Source organism: Ammospiza caudacuta, chromosome 11, assembly GCF_027887145.1.
Source record: "Ammospiza caudacuta isolate bAmmCau1 chromosome 11, bAmmCau1.pri, whole genome shotgun sequence".
Taxonomy (NCBI): domain Eukaryota; kingdom Metazoa; phylum Chordata; class Aves; order Passeriformes; family Passerellidae; genus Ammospiza; species Ammospiza caudacuta.
In genome coordinates this window covers 23,172,963-23,189,462 of record NC_080603.1, presented here as the reverse complement: position 1 = coordinate 23,189,462, position 16,500 = coordinate 23,172,963, and the positions used below count along the sequence as shown (strand labels likewise).

The following is a 16,500-nucleotide window of genomic DNA, read 5'->3' as shown; positions in this document are numbered from 1 at the left end:
GAATTGGGTTTGTGCAGAGTTCCCAGTTCTGGCATTTCTTTTCTTTGCCAGATTCCAGATTTTTAAAATATCTTAGTGCGTCTTTCAACACTCCTCCCCCTGTTTGTTTTTTTTTTTGTTGTTTCTTCTCTTTCTCCCTTTTTTCTCTCCCCTCAGGCTATTGAGGAAGGAGAGAGCTAAAAAACTATTTATGGTCAGCTGTTCTGGGCTAATCTGTGAGATAAGCACCAGCAACACATGCCTTATTTTTATATATAGCACTCAAAATTAAGGCATGATAATGTCATCTAACACTTAATGTCATGAGATGGCTTTGGTTTGTTGTAATGCTTTTATGGACTTACCATGTAGGATGATTTTTGTCTTGTTTGGGTTTTCGTTATAGGTGCTTTATTTAAATGTAAGTGTATTTCAATAAATAGGTTATTTTTGAGAAAGAAAATTTGGAATAGGGAGATTTGGCTTTTTCTGTGTGTTAAGTTCATGGTGTGACTTCAAGGTACAAGATATGTTTTGTACTTTGCAAACAGATTTGAAAATTGCAAGAATGTCACCTTCCTTTGAAAGCTTGATCAGAGTTTATAGAACTGGTATTCTGCATGTCTCAGGTTCAACATCCAGAAGTTGAACACTTGAGACTTTCTTTCCTATACTTTGGATCCCCTTTGTTAAATGAGATTTTCCTCCACAGTTAATACCAAGTTAATTTTTAGGCATTCAAATATTTTTTTCCAGTGTTATTGTGGTAAGATCTGTAAAAATGACTGTGAGGACACATTATCCTGCATTTTTTTCTATTCTTAGTTCTGGCATTTCCTAACTGGATGTTCATCTTTTCCACCTGAGAAATTTGAACTTTGTCCAAATTTTTTGAAAATGTGAAATATTTCTCTAAATACATTGAGGTTTAGGTTTCTTTAGTTTTGTGTTTTTGTGGTGGTGGGGTGGGTTTATTTGGGTTAATTTTTGGATTTTTTTTGGCTGTTGCTGTTGTTTTGTTTTTGGTTTTTTTTTGCTTGGTTCTTTGTCTGGGGGGGGATTTGGAGGTTTGTTTGCTTGTATTTAATATTTCTCTGTGTGCTCTGTCTCTGAGCAGTGGGTACAGCCAGGAGGTGGTTTGCTACACTGCAGGCAATATTCCTCAGACCCCTTCTGCACCGCGGCTCTTTCGCGCTGGGGTGACGTGGATCTCCCTGCAGTGGAACAAAGTAGAGGGATGCACACCAGAGGAAGTGATTTCCTACACCCTGGAAATCCAGGAAGAGGATAATGTGAGTGCTGTGTTGCCACGAAGTGCATGACTTAAACTGAGTTTTGATTTATTAATTGGAGATGACTGAGAACAGCATGGGCTGTTCCTTTGGAGGGCCTTCCAGGAGTCCTGGGTACTTGGCAGGGTGCAGCTCTGTGATTTGCTCTGCTGCACAGCAGAATTGGGAATCCTCAGCTGAAAATCTCTGCTGTCATCTGTGATTATTCACAAAGCCACACAGGATTCTGCGAGGTACAGGGCAGCTTGTCCCTGGCCAGGTCAGTCTGCCATGTCCTCCTGGCTGCTCCTTGGTGGGCTGGCGTTCTGTCATCTGTCACTTCCAGTTCTGTAGCAGGTTAAACTGCCACAATTGGTTTTGTGCTGATTTTGCAGCAAAATAACATTATTCAGGGCAGCTGCAAAATGTCTCTTCTAAAAAAAAAGTATTGTGGCCTTGCAGTTAAAAATAGTAGTAGTAGTAATAGTAATAATAGTAATGATAGTAGTAGTAGTAATACTGTTATATGTATTATATGTTTGTTTTTTCTTGTTTGTTTTCTTTTTTAAAGCACTCAGCTCTAAAGCCCTTTTGCTGTAACGTTGTAGGCACAGACTAACACAGGGAACACTTTCACACACTCCTCAGTTATAGGAATTTGTTTGGTTTTGTATTTTTTTAGGACAGCGTGTTTCACCCAAAGTACACTGGAGAGGAGCAAGCCTGTACTGTGAAGAATCTCAGAAGAAGCACACAGTATAAATTCAGGGTAAAGCCTTTTTCCTCTTGTCATTGTGTAGTGTTTTCTGGTTTGGGCTTTTTCCAGGCACTACAGGGATCCTTTAGTGCTCCCTCCAAAACTGAGTCATCAAATACAAATTTGCTTTATACTGTGACCTACTATATGAAACTGTTAGTTGTATTTCTGCCTTTATCATACAGGGGAGATCCTGTTGCTCAGACTTTGGGGAACAATCACAGTTCTCAGTACCATGTGGGAGGATGTTGTAAAAATGTAGCTCGGGGTATGAGGTGGTCACAGTTGGCTGCATTGCTCCCAAAAACCTGGTGACAAATGCCATCTCACTTCTACAGAATGCAGCAAACACTGTCAGGTGGCCTGCCAGCACAGGGGCCTGTGTTCCCCTGGCAGCCACAGAATGAAGCTTTTCTGTCTCATATATCAATGTGGCTGGTTCTGGAGCTGGATTTTAGCAGGTGTTGGTGTCTTCTCCTCTGTGGATGCTCAGAGCCCCTGAGAGATGCTCTGAGTCTTCCTGCAAACACCAAGTTCAGCATTTTCTTCTCTGTGCTGCTGAGGCCTGTGATCAGAGCACAGTGCTGGGTGCTGCTGTTGAGGAGAAGGCAGTGGGATTATCCAGGATCAGCTGTGGTGCTGCTCTCCATCCATCCCTGTCCACAGGAGGAGCCACCCATGTGTGGTGTCCCTCTGGAGATGGCCAGAAGCTGTGTGTGAGGCCAACACCTGGATTCTCTAGGTCTTAGTATATTCAGGAGCAACAGAAAGAAAAAAATCATAAAGTCATAGAATGGTTTGGGTTGGAAAATCACCGGATTCCAACCCTCCTGCTGTGGAGAGGGACACGTCCCTCTAGACCAGGGTGCTCCAACCTGGCCTTGAACACTTCTGTCCATGGGGCATTCACAGCATCTCTGAGCAGCCTGTGCCAGGGCCTCACCACCCTCACAGGAAATGCTCTTGTCCTGCTCTCTGGGACAGAAAACCTTGTGAAGTTGCCTGAACTACCCAAGGGATTGGGAAGTTTTCGTGCTGTCACTCTGAGATGATGCCTTTTAGCTTAGTGTTGTAAAGGCTGCTGTGGCAGGTGAGAGGAGAGATCCTTTAGTGCTTCTTTGCAGACCTGCTTTCAAATTAAACATGGATTTTACAAAACTGCATTGGTATCAGAAGAAATCTCTAGCCTGGTGTCACTGGCTACAGGCACAACTTTGATCTGACTTTTAATTGTGTGATTACTGATAGTCTGAATTACTTTATAAATAGCAGTTAGAAATACCTCCAAAACAAAAATACCGAAGTTATTGTTATAGTTATTGTTATAGTTATTTTATTTTTCTTTTATGAGAAAACTACTTGTTGCGAGTTGACCCAGTTATTTTTAAAAAGTGACTTTTTTTTAAAGGGAAAACCAGCACTGCTTTTATCCTAAACATGTCATGATCTATTGCTGATGGTGGGAGTGGAAGAAATCACTGTGGTTTGTAAAGAAACATCATGACAATCTAGTATCTGTTACTACAATCCCACACACTTTGGGATGTGACATTTGTGCAATTACTGACAGAAGTCTGCTGCAGAACTGCCAGGAGAGCAGTTGCAGTGCACAGGGGTAAACTCACTGTGGTTTTGTTTCAGCTGTTTGCTTCCAACGTGGAAGGGAAGAGTTCTCCCAGCGAGGTGTTGGTCTGCACAACCAGCCCAGACAGGCCAGGACCTCCCACCAGACCTGTGATCAAGGGGCCAATAACCTCTCATGGCTTTAGTGTGAAGTGGGGTAAGCCAGCTCAGACTGATGCAGCAGAGCTTTTTGGGGTCGTAAGAAATGCAAATAAAATGGCATAAATGTGTGTTAGAACTTAGATTTTTCATGCTCCTTCTCAGCCCAAATTTGAATGTGTTTGGAGAACTTGACAGCTTATTTTTTTTAATATTCTAAAAGGTATGTAGAGGCTCTTGTGTGTTCAGAAGCAAAAATGTTTTGGTTTTGATTAATTCGCACTCAAGTACATCTTCAGGCTTTTCACTCTCCATTTCATGTCCCAGTGCAGCTTCATTCCAGTTGCTTCCCTTATTAATGGGGCAAACTTCTGCACAGCCTCCCTTTCAGTGCTTTTTCCATACATTTTGTTTGGATCATCATTATCCAGCACCTTTAGTCTGATTTATGCTGAAAACAAATGTCTGTCACCCCCTTCTGCTGCCCATAACCTGGTGTGGTTACTGTGGAGGAGTTTGGGGAGAAGGAGGTGGATCAGGAGCAGGTTTGATAATTGTTTTGTCACCTTTCACTCATTTTCTTGTCTGATTTTTCCAGATCCTCCACAGGATAATGGTGGTTCAGAAATCCTAAAGTATCTGCTGGAGATTTCTCAAGGAAGTCCAGAAGGTAAACTTGAGACAAGTTGTCTCAATTTAAAAACACTGTGGCTACTATATGGAGGTCCTGACTCTTTAGGTTGTTATAATTAATGCCTTAATAATGTGATTTAAACAGTTATGTACTTTGCAGGATTCCTGGGTGAGCTGGGGTTGGATTTTGGGAAGGTTTTGTAGTGGGTTTTTTACTAATAATGACAGAATTTTAGGTTATATTGCTAAATCTAGAAATATTTTTATTTATATTTGTGTGCATATATTTGCACATTTATACATTATATATAATACTCATATTTATTTGTAAGTATATGTATTTGCATGTATGTCTGTGTGTTATGTCTTCAAGTGGAAAATAACATTCATAGTGATAATAATGATTTTCCTGAACTATGTCATTTGGGGAAGATTTTCCTTTCTCCTGGACACTCCTAAATGTGTTGCTTTCCACTTCTTTAAACTTGGATATATCTTATTTTTAGCAAACCAGTGGGAAGTGGCCTATAGTGGCTCAGCCACAGAATACACCTGTACTCACTTGAAACCAGGCACTTTGTATAAACTCCGGGCGTGCTGTATCAGCACTGGTGGACACAGTCAGGTGGGTGTTATCTAACAATTAGGACTATTGAGTTTATATTTTTCAGAAATTTATCTGCTAATTTTGGTAAAATACTTCTGCTTTCAAAAGAAGGGAAATATTACCACTGTAGCACAGTAAAACTACACTGATTGCAGTTAATGTCATGCTGCAAGTTGCTGAAATTTAGATTTCTGTGTGTACATAATTTTCTTTTCAGCAAGCTGCGGTTTAGTGAGATTTGGTTTCCTCAGAAGCAATCTGTAGTTGTTTATATTTACATTAGAAAAAGACCATCTGTTTATATGATGTGGCCACTTGCTTGAAAAAGGCCACAGACTCTCATGTGCTTGACCCTGTATTGACTGGAGGATGCAGAAAGAGATGGTTTGTTGTAACAATTACCTTTCATAGGGCTGAATCCTTTAAGTTTTTGGGTTCCTTATTTCAGACCCCAATTCCTGTAATTCCCCTCTTTGATTTTAATTCAGTACCTATACACTTATTCTTCCTGCTTTGATAAGTTTTTTTCTCATTTAAGATTGAGTACTTTAGGCCTTGACATTATTTTCAGACCGAGGAAAATTAAAACAGAGAGCCCAGTATTGAGAATGCTAATGAAGGAACTCCATTAATTGTATTTGTACTGACATGCTTGATAGCATCTCCTCTGCTTTACTGTTTATATAAATTTCCATGAAGTGGTGGGGGTAGAAGACAATTTTTTGTGCTGTTCCATATCTGTGGCTCACCTTGAAGGTGGTGGCCGTGGCAGAGGTGCCTGAGCTGTGCTCCTGTCAGTGTAACTGGGCTGTGCTGCTGTCAGGTGTAACTCGGCTGTGCTCCTGTCAGGTGTACCTGAGCTGTGCTCCTGTCAGGTGTACCTGAGCTGTGCTCCTGTCAGGTGTACCTGAGCTGTGCTCCTGTCAGGTGTGACTGGGCTGTGCTCCTGTCAGGTGTACCTGAGCTGTGCTCCTGTCAGTGTAACTGGGCTGTGCTCCTGTCAGGTGTAACTGGGCTGTGCTCCTGTCAGGTGTAACTGGGCTGTGCTCCTGGCAGGGTGACACTGAGCTGTGCTCCTGTCAGGTGTAAGTGAGCTGTGCTCCTGTCAGGTGTGCCTGAGCTGTGCTCCTGTCAGTGTAACTGAGCTGTGCTCCTGTCAGGTGTAACTGGGCTGTGCTCCTGTCAGGTGTAACTGAGCTGTGCTCCTGTCAGGTGTAACTGGGCTGTGCTCCTGGCAGGGTGACACTGAGCTGTGCTCATTCCAGGGTGTACCTGAGCTGTGCTCCTGTCAGTGTAACTGGGCTGTGCTCCTGTCAGGTGTAACTGGGCTGTGCTCCTGTCAGGCGTAACTGGGCTGTGCTCCTGTCAGGTGTGCCTGAGCTGTGCTCCTGTCAGGTGTAACTGAGCTGTGCTCCTGTCAGGTGTAACTGGGCTGTGCTCCTGGCAGGGTGACACTGAGCTGTGCTCATTCCAGGGTGTACCTGAGGTGTGCTCCTGTCAGTGTAACTGGGCTGTGCTCCTGTCAGTGTAACTGAGCTGTGCTCCTGTCAGGTGTAACTGGGCTGTGCTCCTGGCAGGGTGACACTGAGCTGTGCTCATTCCAGAGTGTGTAACTGAGCTGTGCTCCTGTCAGGTGTAACTGAGCTGTGCTCCTGTCAGGTGTAACTGGGCTGTGCTCCTGTCAGGTGTAACTGGGCTGTGCTCCTGTCAGTGTAACTGGGCTGTGCTCCTGTCAGTGTAACTGGGCTGTGCTCCTGGCAGGGTGACACTGAGCTGTGCTCATTCCAGAGTGTGTAACTGAGCTGTGCTCCTGTCAGGTGTAACTGAGCTGTGCTCCTGTCAGGTGTAACTGGGCTGTGCTCCTGTCAGGTGTAACTGGGCTGTGCTCCTGTCAGTGTAACTGGGCTGTGCTCCTGTCAGTGTAACTGGGCTGTGCTCCTGGCAGGGTGACACTGAGCTGTGCTCATTCCAGAGTGTGTAACTGAGCTGTGCTCCTGTCAGGTGTAACTGAGCTGTGCTCCTGTCAGGTGTAACTGGGCTGTGCTCCTGTCAGGTGTAACTGGGCTGTGCTCCTGTCAGTGTAACTGGGCTGTGCTCCTGTCAGGTGTAACTGGGCTGTGCTCCTGGCAGGGTGACACTGAGCTGTGCTCATTCCAGAGTGTGTAACTGAGCTCTGTTTCCCCCAGTGCTCCGAGAGTTTACCTGTCCGCACGCTGAGCGTGGCGCCGGGGCCCTGCCGCCCGCCCCAGCTGCTGGGCAAGCCGAGGCACAGGGAGGTGCAGCTGCAGTGGGGTAAGCCATTTTTTGTTTTTTAGCCCTGTCCCTATCAGGGCTATTAAGGATCAGCTTCATTAGAATATCTCTCCTTTTATTTCAAAAACACTGCGTGACTCAAAATCTTTTTTTTTATTCCTTTGAAATATTGGCTTGGCAGAAGTGTTCTGGTACTTCTAATGTATAACTTTTTTTCAAAAATTTATGTTAGGACATATTGATAGTTTGGGTGACATTTAAATCTTGATCCACAGTATAACACATAATCTATTGGACCCCTGTTATTGTGCAAAGATGTTGGACTACACTCATGGCACTAAGTTGTCAAAAAATGAACATTTTTCAGAATGCAAGAGAGATGCCAGTTTCCAACAGAGTGTTTTCTTTACAGTGATAATCTTGCAGCATCCAAGTATTTTTGTGGCATCACTTGTTAAGCCAAATTCTGGAAAAGTAAAATTTCTAACTGTCAAATATATTTCAACACCAGTGTAAAAATCCAACCAAATGATTGCTGGAAGCATTTTGGTGGCTGCTGTTTTTCTGATCCCCAGGCAATTTGATTCTGTGCTACTGACTTGTGACATAACGTGCAGGTATCATCAAATACATTGTTTTCATGGGTAAAAACAAAGATGCCCACAACAAAAGGGAGACACAAAATTTGTGTCTCTATCTATATAGATAGACTATATCTGTGAGATATCTTCTATCTATACACAAAAGCAGAAATACACACTTCTGTGGTGTATGCAGTAAAAAATGGCTGTTCTGGCGCACGCCCTAACGCTACTAACGAATTCCATGATTTCTTTTAGATGTCCCTGAGTCAGAAAGCGGCTGCCCTGTCTCTGAGTACAGCGTGGAGATGACAGCCCCTGAGGAGGTGGTCTCTGAGGTGTACCACGGGGCTGAGCTGGAGTGCACCGTGGGCAGCCTCCTGCCCGGGGCCACCTACGGGTTCCGCGTGCGGGCCCTGAACGACGGCGGGGTACGTGAGCACCTCTGCGTGCTGCCAGGGCTGCTCCTCAGCTGGGCAGGGGGACCTGGGCAAAGGAAAAAAACATGTGATAAATGCTCAAAAGCAACGTGGGAGGAGGAGCTGCAGTTTGAGACCTGGGTCTCTTTTAAAAGGAAATTTTGAGTACTGGTAGGGTTTGGCCAGAATTGGCTGCTCCCAAGTGTGCCAAATCCCTGCTGAAAGTCACAGCTGCTCGCAGGGAGGATTCTCTTCATCCTCATTCTGTTGCATTTCCTTCTTTTTTGTTTTAAATCTAAAGTGTCTAAAAACAAGAACTGCAATTTCACTCAGGTGGCGTGTTTTGAGGGAAACGCACACTCCTGGTGACTTTTTTGATTTAATTCCAAAAAAAATGTGTGCTTTATAGATTCAGTGAGACTTTTCTATTAAATTATTTCCTTGGAAGAAGTGCCTTCCCAAATACATCAGAAATTCTGTCTGATGTCCACAGAGATCTGTAGAAAGATCTTTTTCTTTTTCATTGAGGTTTGGGTTGATTATGCTTTCCTTTGTGTCATTCCAGTGGTGTTTTATATAAAAGTCCCAACTAAACTACATGCATTGATGTGTTTCTCCCCAGGAAATCTTGATGACAAACATTACAAAAGGTTTGAAGTTACTCACTTGCAGGGAGAAGTTCAGTTAAAACTTGAATTTTAGAAATATCTGCAAGACTGTTTTGGTTTAAAAACACCCACTGTTTTGTTTTTGTGAAAAATTAATTAAATGCACATGGAAGGATAAGATTTGCTTGCTGGAGTGAGAGCCATTGCCTACCTGGTAGCTTTGAGTATGTGATGCTTTGCCTTTTTTTTTCTTTTTTTCCATTATTTTTTCAGCAGAACAGTTGCAAAGCATTTCTGATTCCACCCTTTGTTAAATGATGGAGTTGATTCTGGTTTGGCTCTGTTTTTCTACCAGGTGCAAAATAGGGGAGGATGTCCTTTACCGGATTCTTCCTCAAAAAGAGCAGAAGTCAATAAATTATATTTTTTGACATGTACATTCTTTGTAGGACAAAGCAATCAGTGTTGGCCTTTCTTTGATGGCAGATACTGACACGTCTGCTGAGAAGTTTTCTGGGGTTCATAATTTCTGCGTCGTTTGGCCTTTTTGTAGTGGCTCTTTTTTTTCATGCTCACTAATACTGCATTACAAAATAAGTAAATACCAGTGTTTTTCCTCTAATTGCTTCCAAGTGAAGCTGCTTTGTTCTGGAGAACGATTTCTAATTAACTCGGGGATGTACTGAGCAAACCTCGCTCTTCCACTCAGGAGGCCTCAGAAAGGCTGATTCAGTGCTATCTGCTGTCCTCGCACTGCTGGATGAAACCAGGTTCCCAGACTGCTGAAAATTGGCTTTTTTTCTCTTTTGCTAATCTGCATTTAAATTATTCTGCTGCCACGGGCTCAGAGGCTGTCTGAGCTGAGCTGCCCATGGAGCGGAGCGTGTGCGCAGCGTGTCCCTGCACTTTGTGCCAGGCTGGGGTCCAGCACATCCTGTCCTGATACAGTAACTTGGGGCAGGCATTCTGTGTAAAAGAAACTGGAAATGGACTCCAGTGTGTGCCTTGGTCTTTGTGCTCCTCTTTGTATCCATGGGATGCTGGTTTGGATGCGTGAACACCCTGTGCTAAGGTAAGGCAGAGGGACACAAACTGTTCCTCGGTTACTGTGTGCTCATTCTCACTTCTGGGCAAATTGGAGGTGGTTTCTGCTTTCATGAGCACTTGCTGCCACACAGGAGGATGCACAAAGGATGTACCTGCTCTCTGCTTGTTCCTGAGCTCACCTCACACTTCAACTCTGAGTCATTTGTGTGGGCTCATCCTGAGCTCTGGTGGTTGGTGCCGGGTGTTGGAAACCCAGTCTGCCTTTGAGAAAGTTTAGTGCGGTGAAAAAGTTCGTGTGCTGTTTTTGGAAAGCTCTTGGGGGCTTTGAGATGGGTGTACACCTGTATATTAATAGTAGTAGTAACAACAACAACAACAACAACAATAATAATAATGATGATGATGATGATGATGGTGGTGATGATGGTGATACCTTGTTCCCCTGCAGTACGGGCCATATTCGGAGGTGACAGAGGTCACCACAGCAGCAGGACCACCAGGCCAGTGCAGAGCACCTTCCCTGTCCTTCCTGTCCAACACACGAGTCCTGGTCAGCTGGGAGGTGAGTCAGGTCCCTGCCTGTTCATTCCACCTTGCTTACCCAGACCAGTATGCTCAGCACAGAACTCAAAAGTGAGCTTGAGAGCTGTTCACTAGGCTGTTGCTATCTTGTTATGCAGGGAAACCCTAGGTAGAAACTACTCTATTGTAGAAAATCATCTTCTCTGCTTTGCTCTGAAGAATTACACGAAACTGGACATGTATCTTCCAGACCAGGATTCAGACACAAGGCCTCCTGCATGGGCATCAGATGGTAGAAGAGCTCTTTGCAAGCTTTTAGCACATCAGCATGTTCTCATTTCGAATTATAAATACAAATATTTGATTTTGGCTGAAACTGGAGTCTCTGATACAGATTTAACTCTACATAAATACTTATGATGTAGGGTTTTTTCCCCCATCAAAAGTTTGTGTTTTCCCCAAATATTTACTTTTATTTTAGTTTGTGTGCATGCCTCCTCCATTCTCCAGCATCTTAGGCATTGAGCTCAAGATAAATGTTAGCTGAAGTGCTATGGGAATGATTGGTACCATTAAAGAAAAAATGCTGTGTAATTAAGGCAGAAAAGAAAGGACATTACCATAAATAATACTGTGATGTGGTTCAGTGGGAAAGTCTGTAGTTCTGCCACAGACTTTCGGTGAAAATCCAGCAGCCACCCCAGCCCTGCTTCTATTGAGCTCCTCCCCAAAACAATGCTCCTGTTGAGAAAAAAGTCACTGGCATTCACAAGATGCTCAAATAAATTGTGCTAACAACATACCTAGATACAAACATAATCTGTGTTTAATTTAATAACACACAGGTGTATTTGGTGCAGTTTGGGGCTGTTAATATTTTTTGCAACTAGAAATCACATTGAACTTTCAAATGTTGCCTTTTCATGGTCAGGGATTTGCTCTCCCCAGCCATGAAGCAGTGCTTCTGGTAGGTTTTCTATTTATTTGAAGGATATATTTGTTTACTCTAGCTAAAAATGAAGTTGTGGCTTGCAGTGGTTATGTTTTCTTAAAGAGTGTCATTTTTTGGCTGATATGAATTAGAAAGAAAAACAGTGAAGCACTGTGGAGTGTGGCTAGAGAGCACACTGTGGTGCCCATTGTGATGCTTTTTTTTTTCAGATTTTGTTCTGAAATCTGGCTTAGGAGCTCTGAATGTTCCTGCTCACACACCTGGAAGCTCTGAGGCAGAGCCAGAGGAGCTCCTGTGCCTGTGCAGGGTGGTTGCTGTGGTGTGCAGCAAGGCTTTGTGTCCTTGCACTGGAAATTGCATCTTGCCTGTCACAATCACAGAGTCCTTGTAGGCCCCTCCTCTGCAGGCAGAGCAGGGCTTCCCTGAGCTCCTTCAGAGGGAGTAGTACAGTACAGATCTAGGCAGTTCTGTTAAAAACACTAAATATTCTGGTTTGGGAACTGTGCCTGTATTGGCTCATGTCCAGCACATTCAGGCATTGAATTTGTGTTCCCCTAAATAAAGGGATTGCTGGGAATATGGGGAATGGGACAGGTTTAGATTAGATATGGAGAAGAAATTCTGTGTTGTGAAGGTGATGAGACTCTAAAGCAGTTTGCCCAGAGCAGCTGTGGCTGCCCCATCCCTGGAGGTGTTCAAGGCCAGGTTGGATGGGCTTGGAGCAGCCTGGGCTGAAGAAGGTGTCCTGCCCATGGCAGGGGTGGGAATTAAGGTGATTTTGAAGGTCCCTTTCAGTCAAAACCATTTGATGATTCTGTGATCCCCTGGGAGTCTCACTGTGGATGTGAGCATGCCAGGATCACACTCCCAGGTCCCACTGTGGGTGTGAACGTGCCAGGATCACACTCCCAGGTCCCACTGTGGGTGTGAACACGCCAGGATCACACTCCCAGATCCCATTGTGGATGTGAACGAACGTGCCAAGATCACACTCCCAGGTCCCACTGTGGGTGTGAACGTGCCAGGATCACACTCCCAGGTCCCACTGTGGGTGTGAACGTGCCAGGATCACACTCCCAGGTCCCACTGTGGGTGTGAACGTGCCAGGATCACACTCCCAGGTCCCACTGTGGGTGTGAACGTGCCAGGATCACACTCCCAGGTCCCCTTCTGGCACTGATGGGTGGGTGACCTCCACTGGAACTCGGGCCAGCTCCTCCCTTGCTGAGGTGGGTCTTTCCTCAGCACATGAGTGACTGCTCCAGGCTAGATTGATGCTTTTTTTATGTTCTCCACGGCTGAGCTTCTGCCAAGCCAGTGGAGAGACAATTTATTCCTGAGTGTCCTGATGGAAGGCAAAGTAGCTGTGTACACTCATTTCTGTGAATTTCAATCAGGTAATTTTTGTGCAGAATTGTCCTGTTTCAGTAACCTCTTAGGGAACATTAACTCAGTACATTTCTATTTGCAGCAGTAATGGTGTATTAATTTAAAAATAAGGGTGATTGTTGGGCTTTTTTTCCATGTACTTCATTCCTTCCCCAGTGAAACACAGCGATCCAAAGTGCTCATTTCTGAACTGAACCACATAAATATTTGTGTTGCAGAGTCCTGAATGTTCTGGTACTGACATCTCTGAATACAGATTAGAGTGGGGAGAAGAGGAGGAATCTCTACAGCTTGCATATAGTGGCACAGAAACCTGCTTTGAAATCAGTGACTTGTCAGCAGCCACGCATTACTGCTGCAGGCTACAGGTAAGGCAGGGCTGCGTGCATTGCCCTCTGAGAGCCAAACAGAGTTTCCTTCCACTGCTGTTCTCATTTTTGTCATTACTCCCCTCTGAAGTTATGTACTCTGTAAGGCAGGAGGAATGCGCATTTATTTCAAGCAATACAGACTGATGTGCTACTTAAAAATTGTGTTTTGTTATTTTTGGTGACTAATGTTTGTAAGGACCACCTTGCCCTCTGATACCAAAACAAAATGGTAATGGTTTAGAAAATTTAAAAAATAATAATTTTCTTCATGGTAAGGAGAGGTAAATATTATCCACCTCCCAACTGGATATTGACGATTTCCCTGGCTTAAATAATGAATTCCAGCATCTGTTTAATTTATCCAGTAAGGCAGAGCACCTGAGTAAATTCCTGTTTGTAGAGGAGTTCCCATCTTTGCCATTTTATCTCTTAGATTTGTGAGACAGGATCTCATATAGTCTTTACATTATTTCTTTTGCTTGATCTCTTTATCTCCTACATTTTCAGTAAAAAGTAGCAGTTGAAAAACATTTTGTGTATCTGTATGAAATTAAAAAACCAGGACTTTTCATCCTTTATGTCCACCGATAAATAAATGGAAGGTAAAGCAACTGGGAGTGAAGTAAAAATATTTTACCTAAGATACTCTTCCACAAGATATATTTGTATGTGAAGGCAGAACACCCCCACTAATCCAACCCAAACACCCACCCAGCTGGTAACATGTGGACCACCCAGGGTAATTCCTTTGATCAAGGACAACATGCTTCTGTTGAGTGTTCCCTTATAGTTTTGGGGTTTTTTTAACCAGGATATTGAATTTTTTTCATCTTTTAGGGAAGAAGGTTTGGAGGAGCTGGCCAGCAGCCCAAGAGCTCAGGCCCCACAACTCAAATGTATTTTGTGTCTTGGCCAGAGCTGGTCTGTGCCTTGCTCTGGCACTCTGGGGAAGGAGAACGAGGGAATGTGTGAGAGGCTGGGAGGTGTGAGCCAGAAAGTGCCTCTTGTTTCTGCAAGAGGGAGAGCATTCAGCATCTGCTGGGCAGGGAGGGGACTCTGAGACCACTGCTGTGGGAAGCCCAAGGAAAATTTTGTGTTAAAAATGGAAACAGCCAGCTGTATGGCGTCTTTGATTTCCAGTGGGTGCTTATTTCAAACTACCTGCCACAAAAATGTTGCACAGATCTACTCAATTTTTAGTGCAGCCAGTATAATTTAATCCATAGGCAGAAGTTACAGGAAAGGCTCAACAGCAAGAAGATATTTTATTGAAGTCCATCAGTGACTCAGGTATTACTTTCTAGAGAGCTTCATCCTCTGGATCTGATCCTTTGTATTATGTGAAGAAGAATTTCTTACAAGATACACTGTAATCTTCAAATAATTGCACAAAAATCTCCCCACAAAGTAGATGTAACAGGCAAAGAAAGTTAAATAGTGTTAGAAATGTTTATTTTATCTGTTACCAGATTTAACAGAAAAATTTCCTTTTTAAAAATAAAAAGCTCCCCTAACCACATTTATTCAGCCTTCTAATAAACACACAGTATTGCTATCTCAATCTACAGTAATTCAATAAAGGGGAGAATTGAGGAATCGGGCATATCTAACTGCAGGGCAGACAATTGTCTTAACTGTTGCTCAACTTTTTTCCTGTAATGAATATTCCTGAAAACAATAGTGGCTTCTGCAGAGGGAAATATTGTGTCACTCGGAGGTGGCAGGGGAAAGCAGCTAGGCTGCAAAGCCCCATCAGTTATGGTGATGAGATTGTCCAATAAAACAGTTAAAAAACACCACTGACAATAAATTGCTTGGAGCAAGAAACAAATGGCCAAACACTGATTTAGAGGCAAGACAAATCATGTCATTGGCAGAGCACAAAACAGGGCTCACTTCTAACAGCTCCAGGAGTGCTGCATTAAATAGAAGATTTCCCTGGAGCAGGATTTGTTTTGAAGGGCTTTTTAAAGGCTGACAAATGTAACTTTATTATCTCTTTCTTCAATTGAACAAAATGTCTCCTGGAAAAACAGAACATGGCTTTGTGTTCGTATTATGCAGAGCAGAAATAAGTTATTCACTGCAGTTAAGCATAGATTGGAAATCAAACAGTTGTTTGATGTGTCCTGTCATTGCCCTCAGAGTCCTGCTGGTAACATGGTAAGGCTTTTTCAATTAATTGTAACCTGATGGGAGAGTCTGGGCGAACTTTTCCAAATGTAAAGGAAATGTGGAGGGTGCTGGGCAGCACTGAAGCTTTTTTATGAGGTCTGTGCCTTGTGGACTCATGTAGTTTCTCCTGTAGCATGTTCTGTAAGCTCTCCCCATACCTTGTGTGCTGGCAAGGATGCTGGGCTGTGTCAGGAGGAGCCCAGCAGGCAGATCCAGGGTAGGTGGTGTTGCCCATTTCATGCCATTCCTGATAACCTGGAGTGCTGCATCCAGCTGAAATAGGTCGAAATAGGGATGTTCAGATGAGATACAAAAAAAAAAAAAAAAAAAAAATCACTGTGCAGGCTATGAAGGATCTAAGTGGTCCAGAGGGGCTGTGCAATCTACCTACCTGGAATTTTTCAACACCCAACTGGAAAAAAAGCCTGAGCAACCTGGTCTGCATTGTCTGACCCTGGCTGGAGTGGCAGGTTGGGCAAGATGAGTCCCACAGTCCCTTCCAGCCTGTGTGGTTCTGTGATTGAGTTTATGATAACCCTGAGGAGGTAACATCAGTCATTCCCTGGGCAATTCCAGTGCAGTGGGTACAGCTCTTGCCACTGGCTGAGCATCAGCTAGCTGATAAAACCCCAGGCCTGTACAGCTGTGTACTCTTGGGCTTGCTAAGACAGCAGCCTCTAATTAATGAGCAGAAAGGGACCAGGTTTTGAAACTTGGTTTCCTCTGGGATTCAGGATCTATGGCTTAGGATGAGAAGCTTGATAAATTATTGCTCTCCTCTTTGGTGAGAGATACTGAGCTGTGTGCTTTGGTTGTGGTTTGGTGGTGAATTATGACTTTTCCAACTGTAATGATTTTGCGATTCTGGGGAAATGTTGAGTCATAGGCTTAATGCTGTGCTGAGGTCCTATATTCTTATTTCAGAAGCTTTTTGGCATTAAATTAGTAATCCATTTTCCAAATCAGGAACCAGGGTAGTTTTTAACAAGCCAAATATCCCCTATCTTTAGAGATATTTTGCTTGCACAAAGCATCTGTTGGGCCACCCTGCAGTATACTGGGGACTTTGTGCTGGGTGTCTCAGTAATTTTGTGTAGCCAGTTTGCTGATGTCACCTGTCACTGGCAGCATGACTGTGACATTTTCCAAGGAAAATTAGGAACCAAATTAGGAACCAGGGTAGTTTTTAACAAGCCAAATATCCCCTATCTTTA

General features: G+C 43.7%; 1 protein-coding gene across 1 annotated transcript in view; it reads left to right on the top strand.

Annotated features, from left to right (window-relative positions):
* FNDC3B (fibronectin type III domain containing 3B) overlaps positions 1–16,500 on the top strand; it is a 187,696-nt gene that overhangs the window by 140,350 nt on the left and 30,846 nt on the right. The window contains exons 13-21 of the mRNA XM_058811847.1: positions 1,097–1,271; positions 1,933–2,019; positions 3,649–3,787; positions 4,328–4,399; positions 4,869–4,987; positions 7,156–7,261; positions 8,062–8,234; positions 10,326–10,439; positions 12,959–13,108. Coding sequence (XP_058667830.1) covers positions 1,097–1,271; positions 1,933–2,019; positions 3,649–3,787; positions 4,328–4,399; positions 4,869–4,987; positions 7,156–7,261; positions 8,062–8,234; positions 10,326–10,439; positions 12,959–13,108 — 1,135 coding nt within the window. The remainder of the gene's footprint in view (positions 1–1,096; positions 1,272–1,932; positions 2,020–3,648; positions 3,788–4,327; positions 4,400–4,868; positions 4,988–7,155; positions 7,262–8,061; positions 8,235–10,325; positions 10,440–12,958; positions 13,109–16,500) is intronic.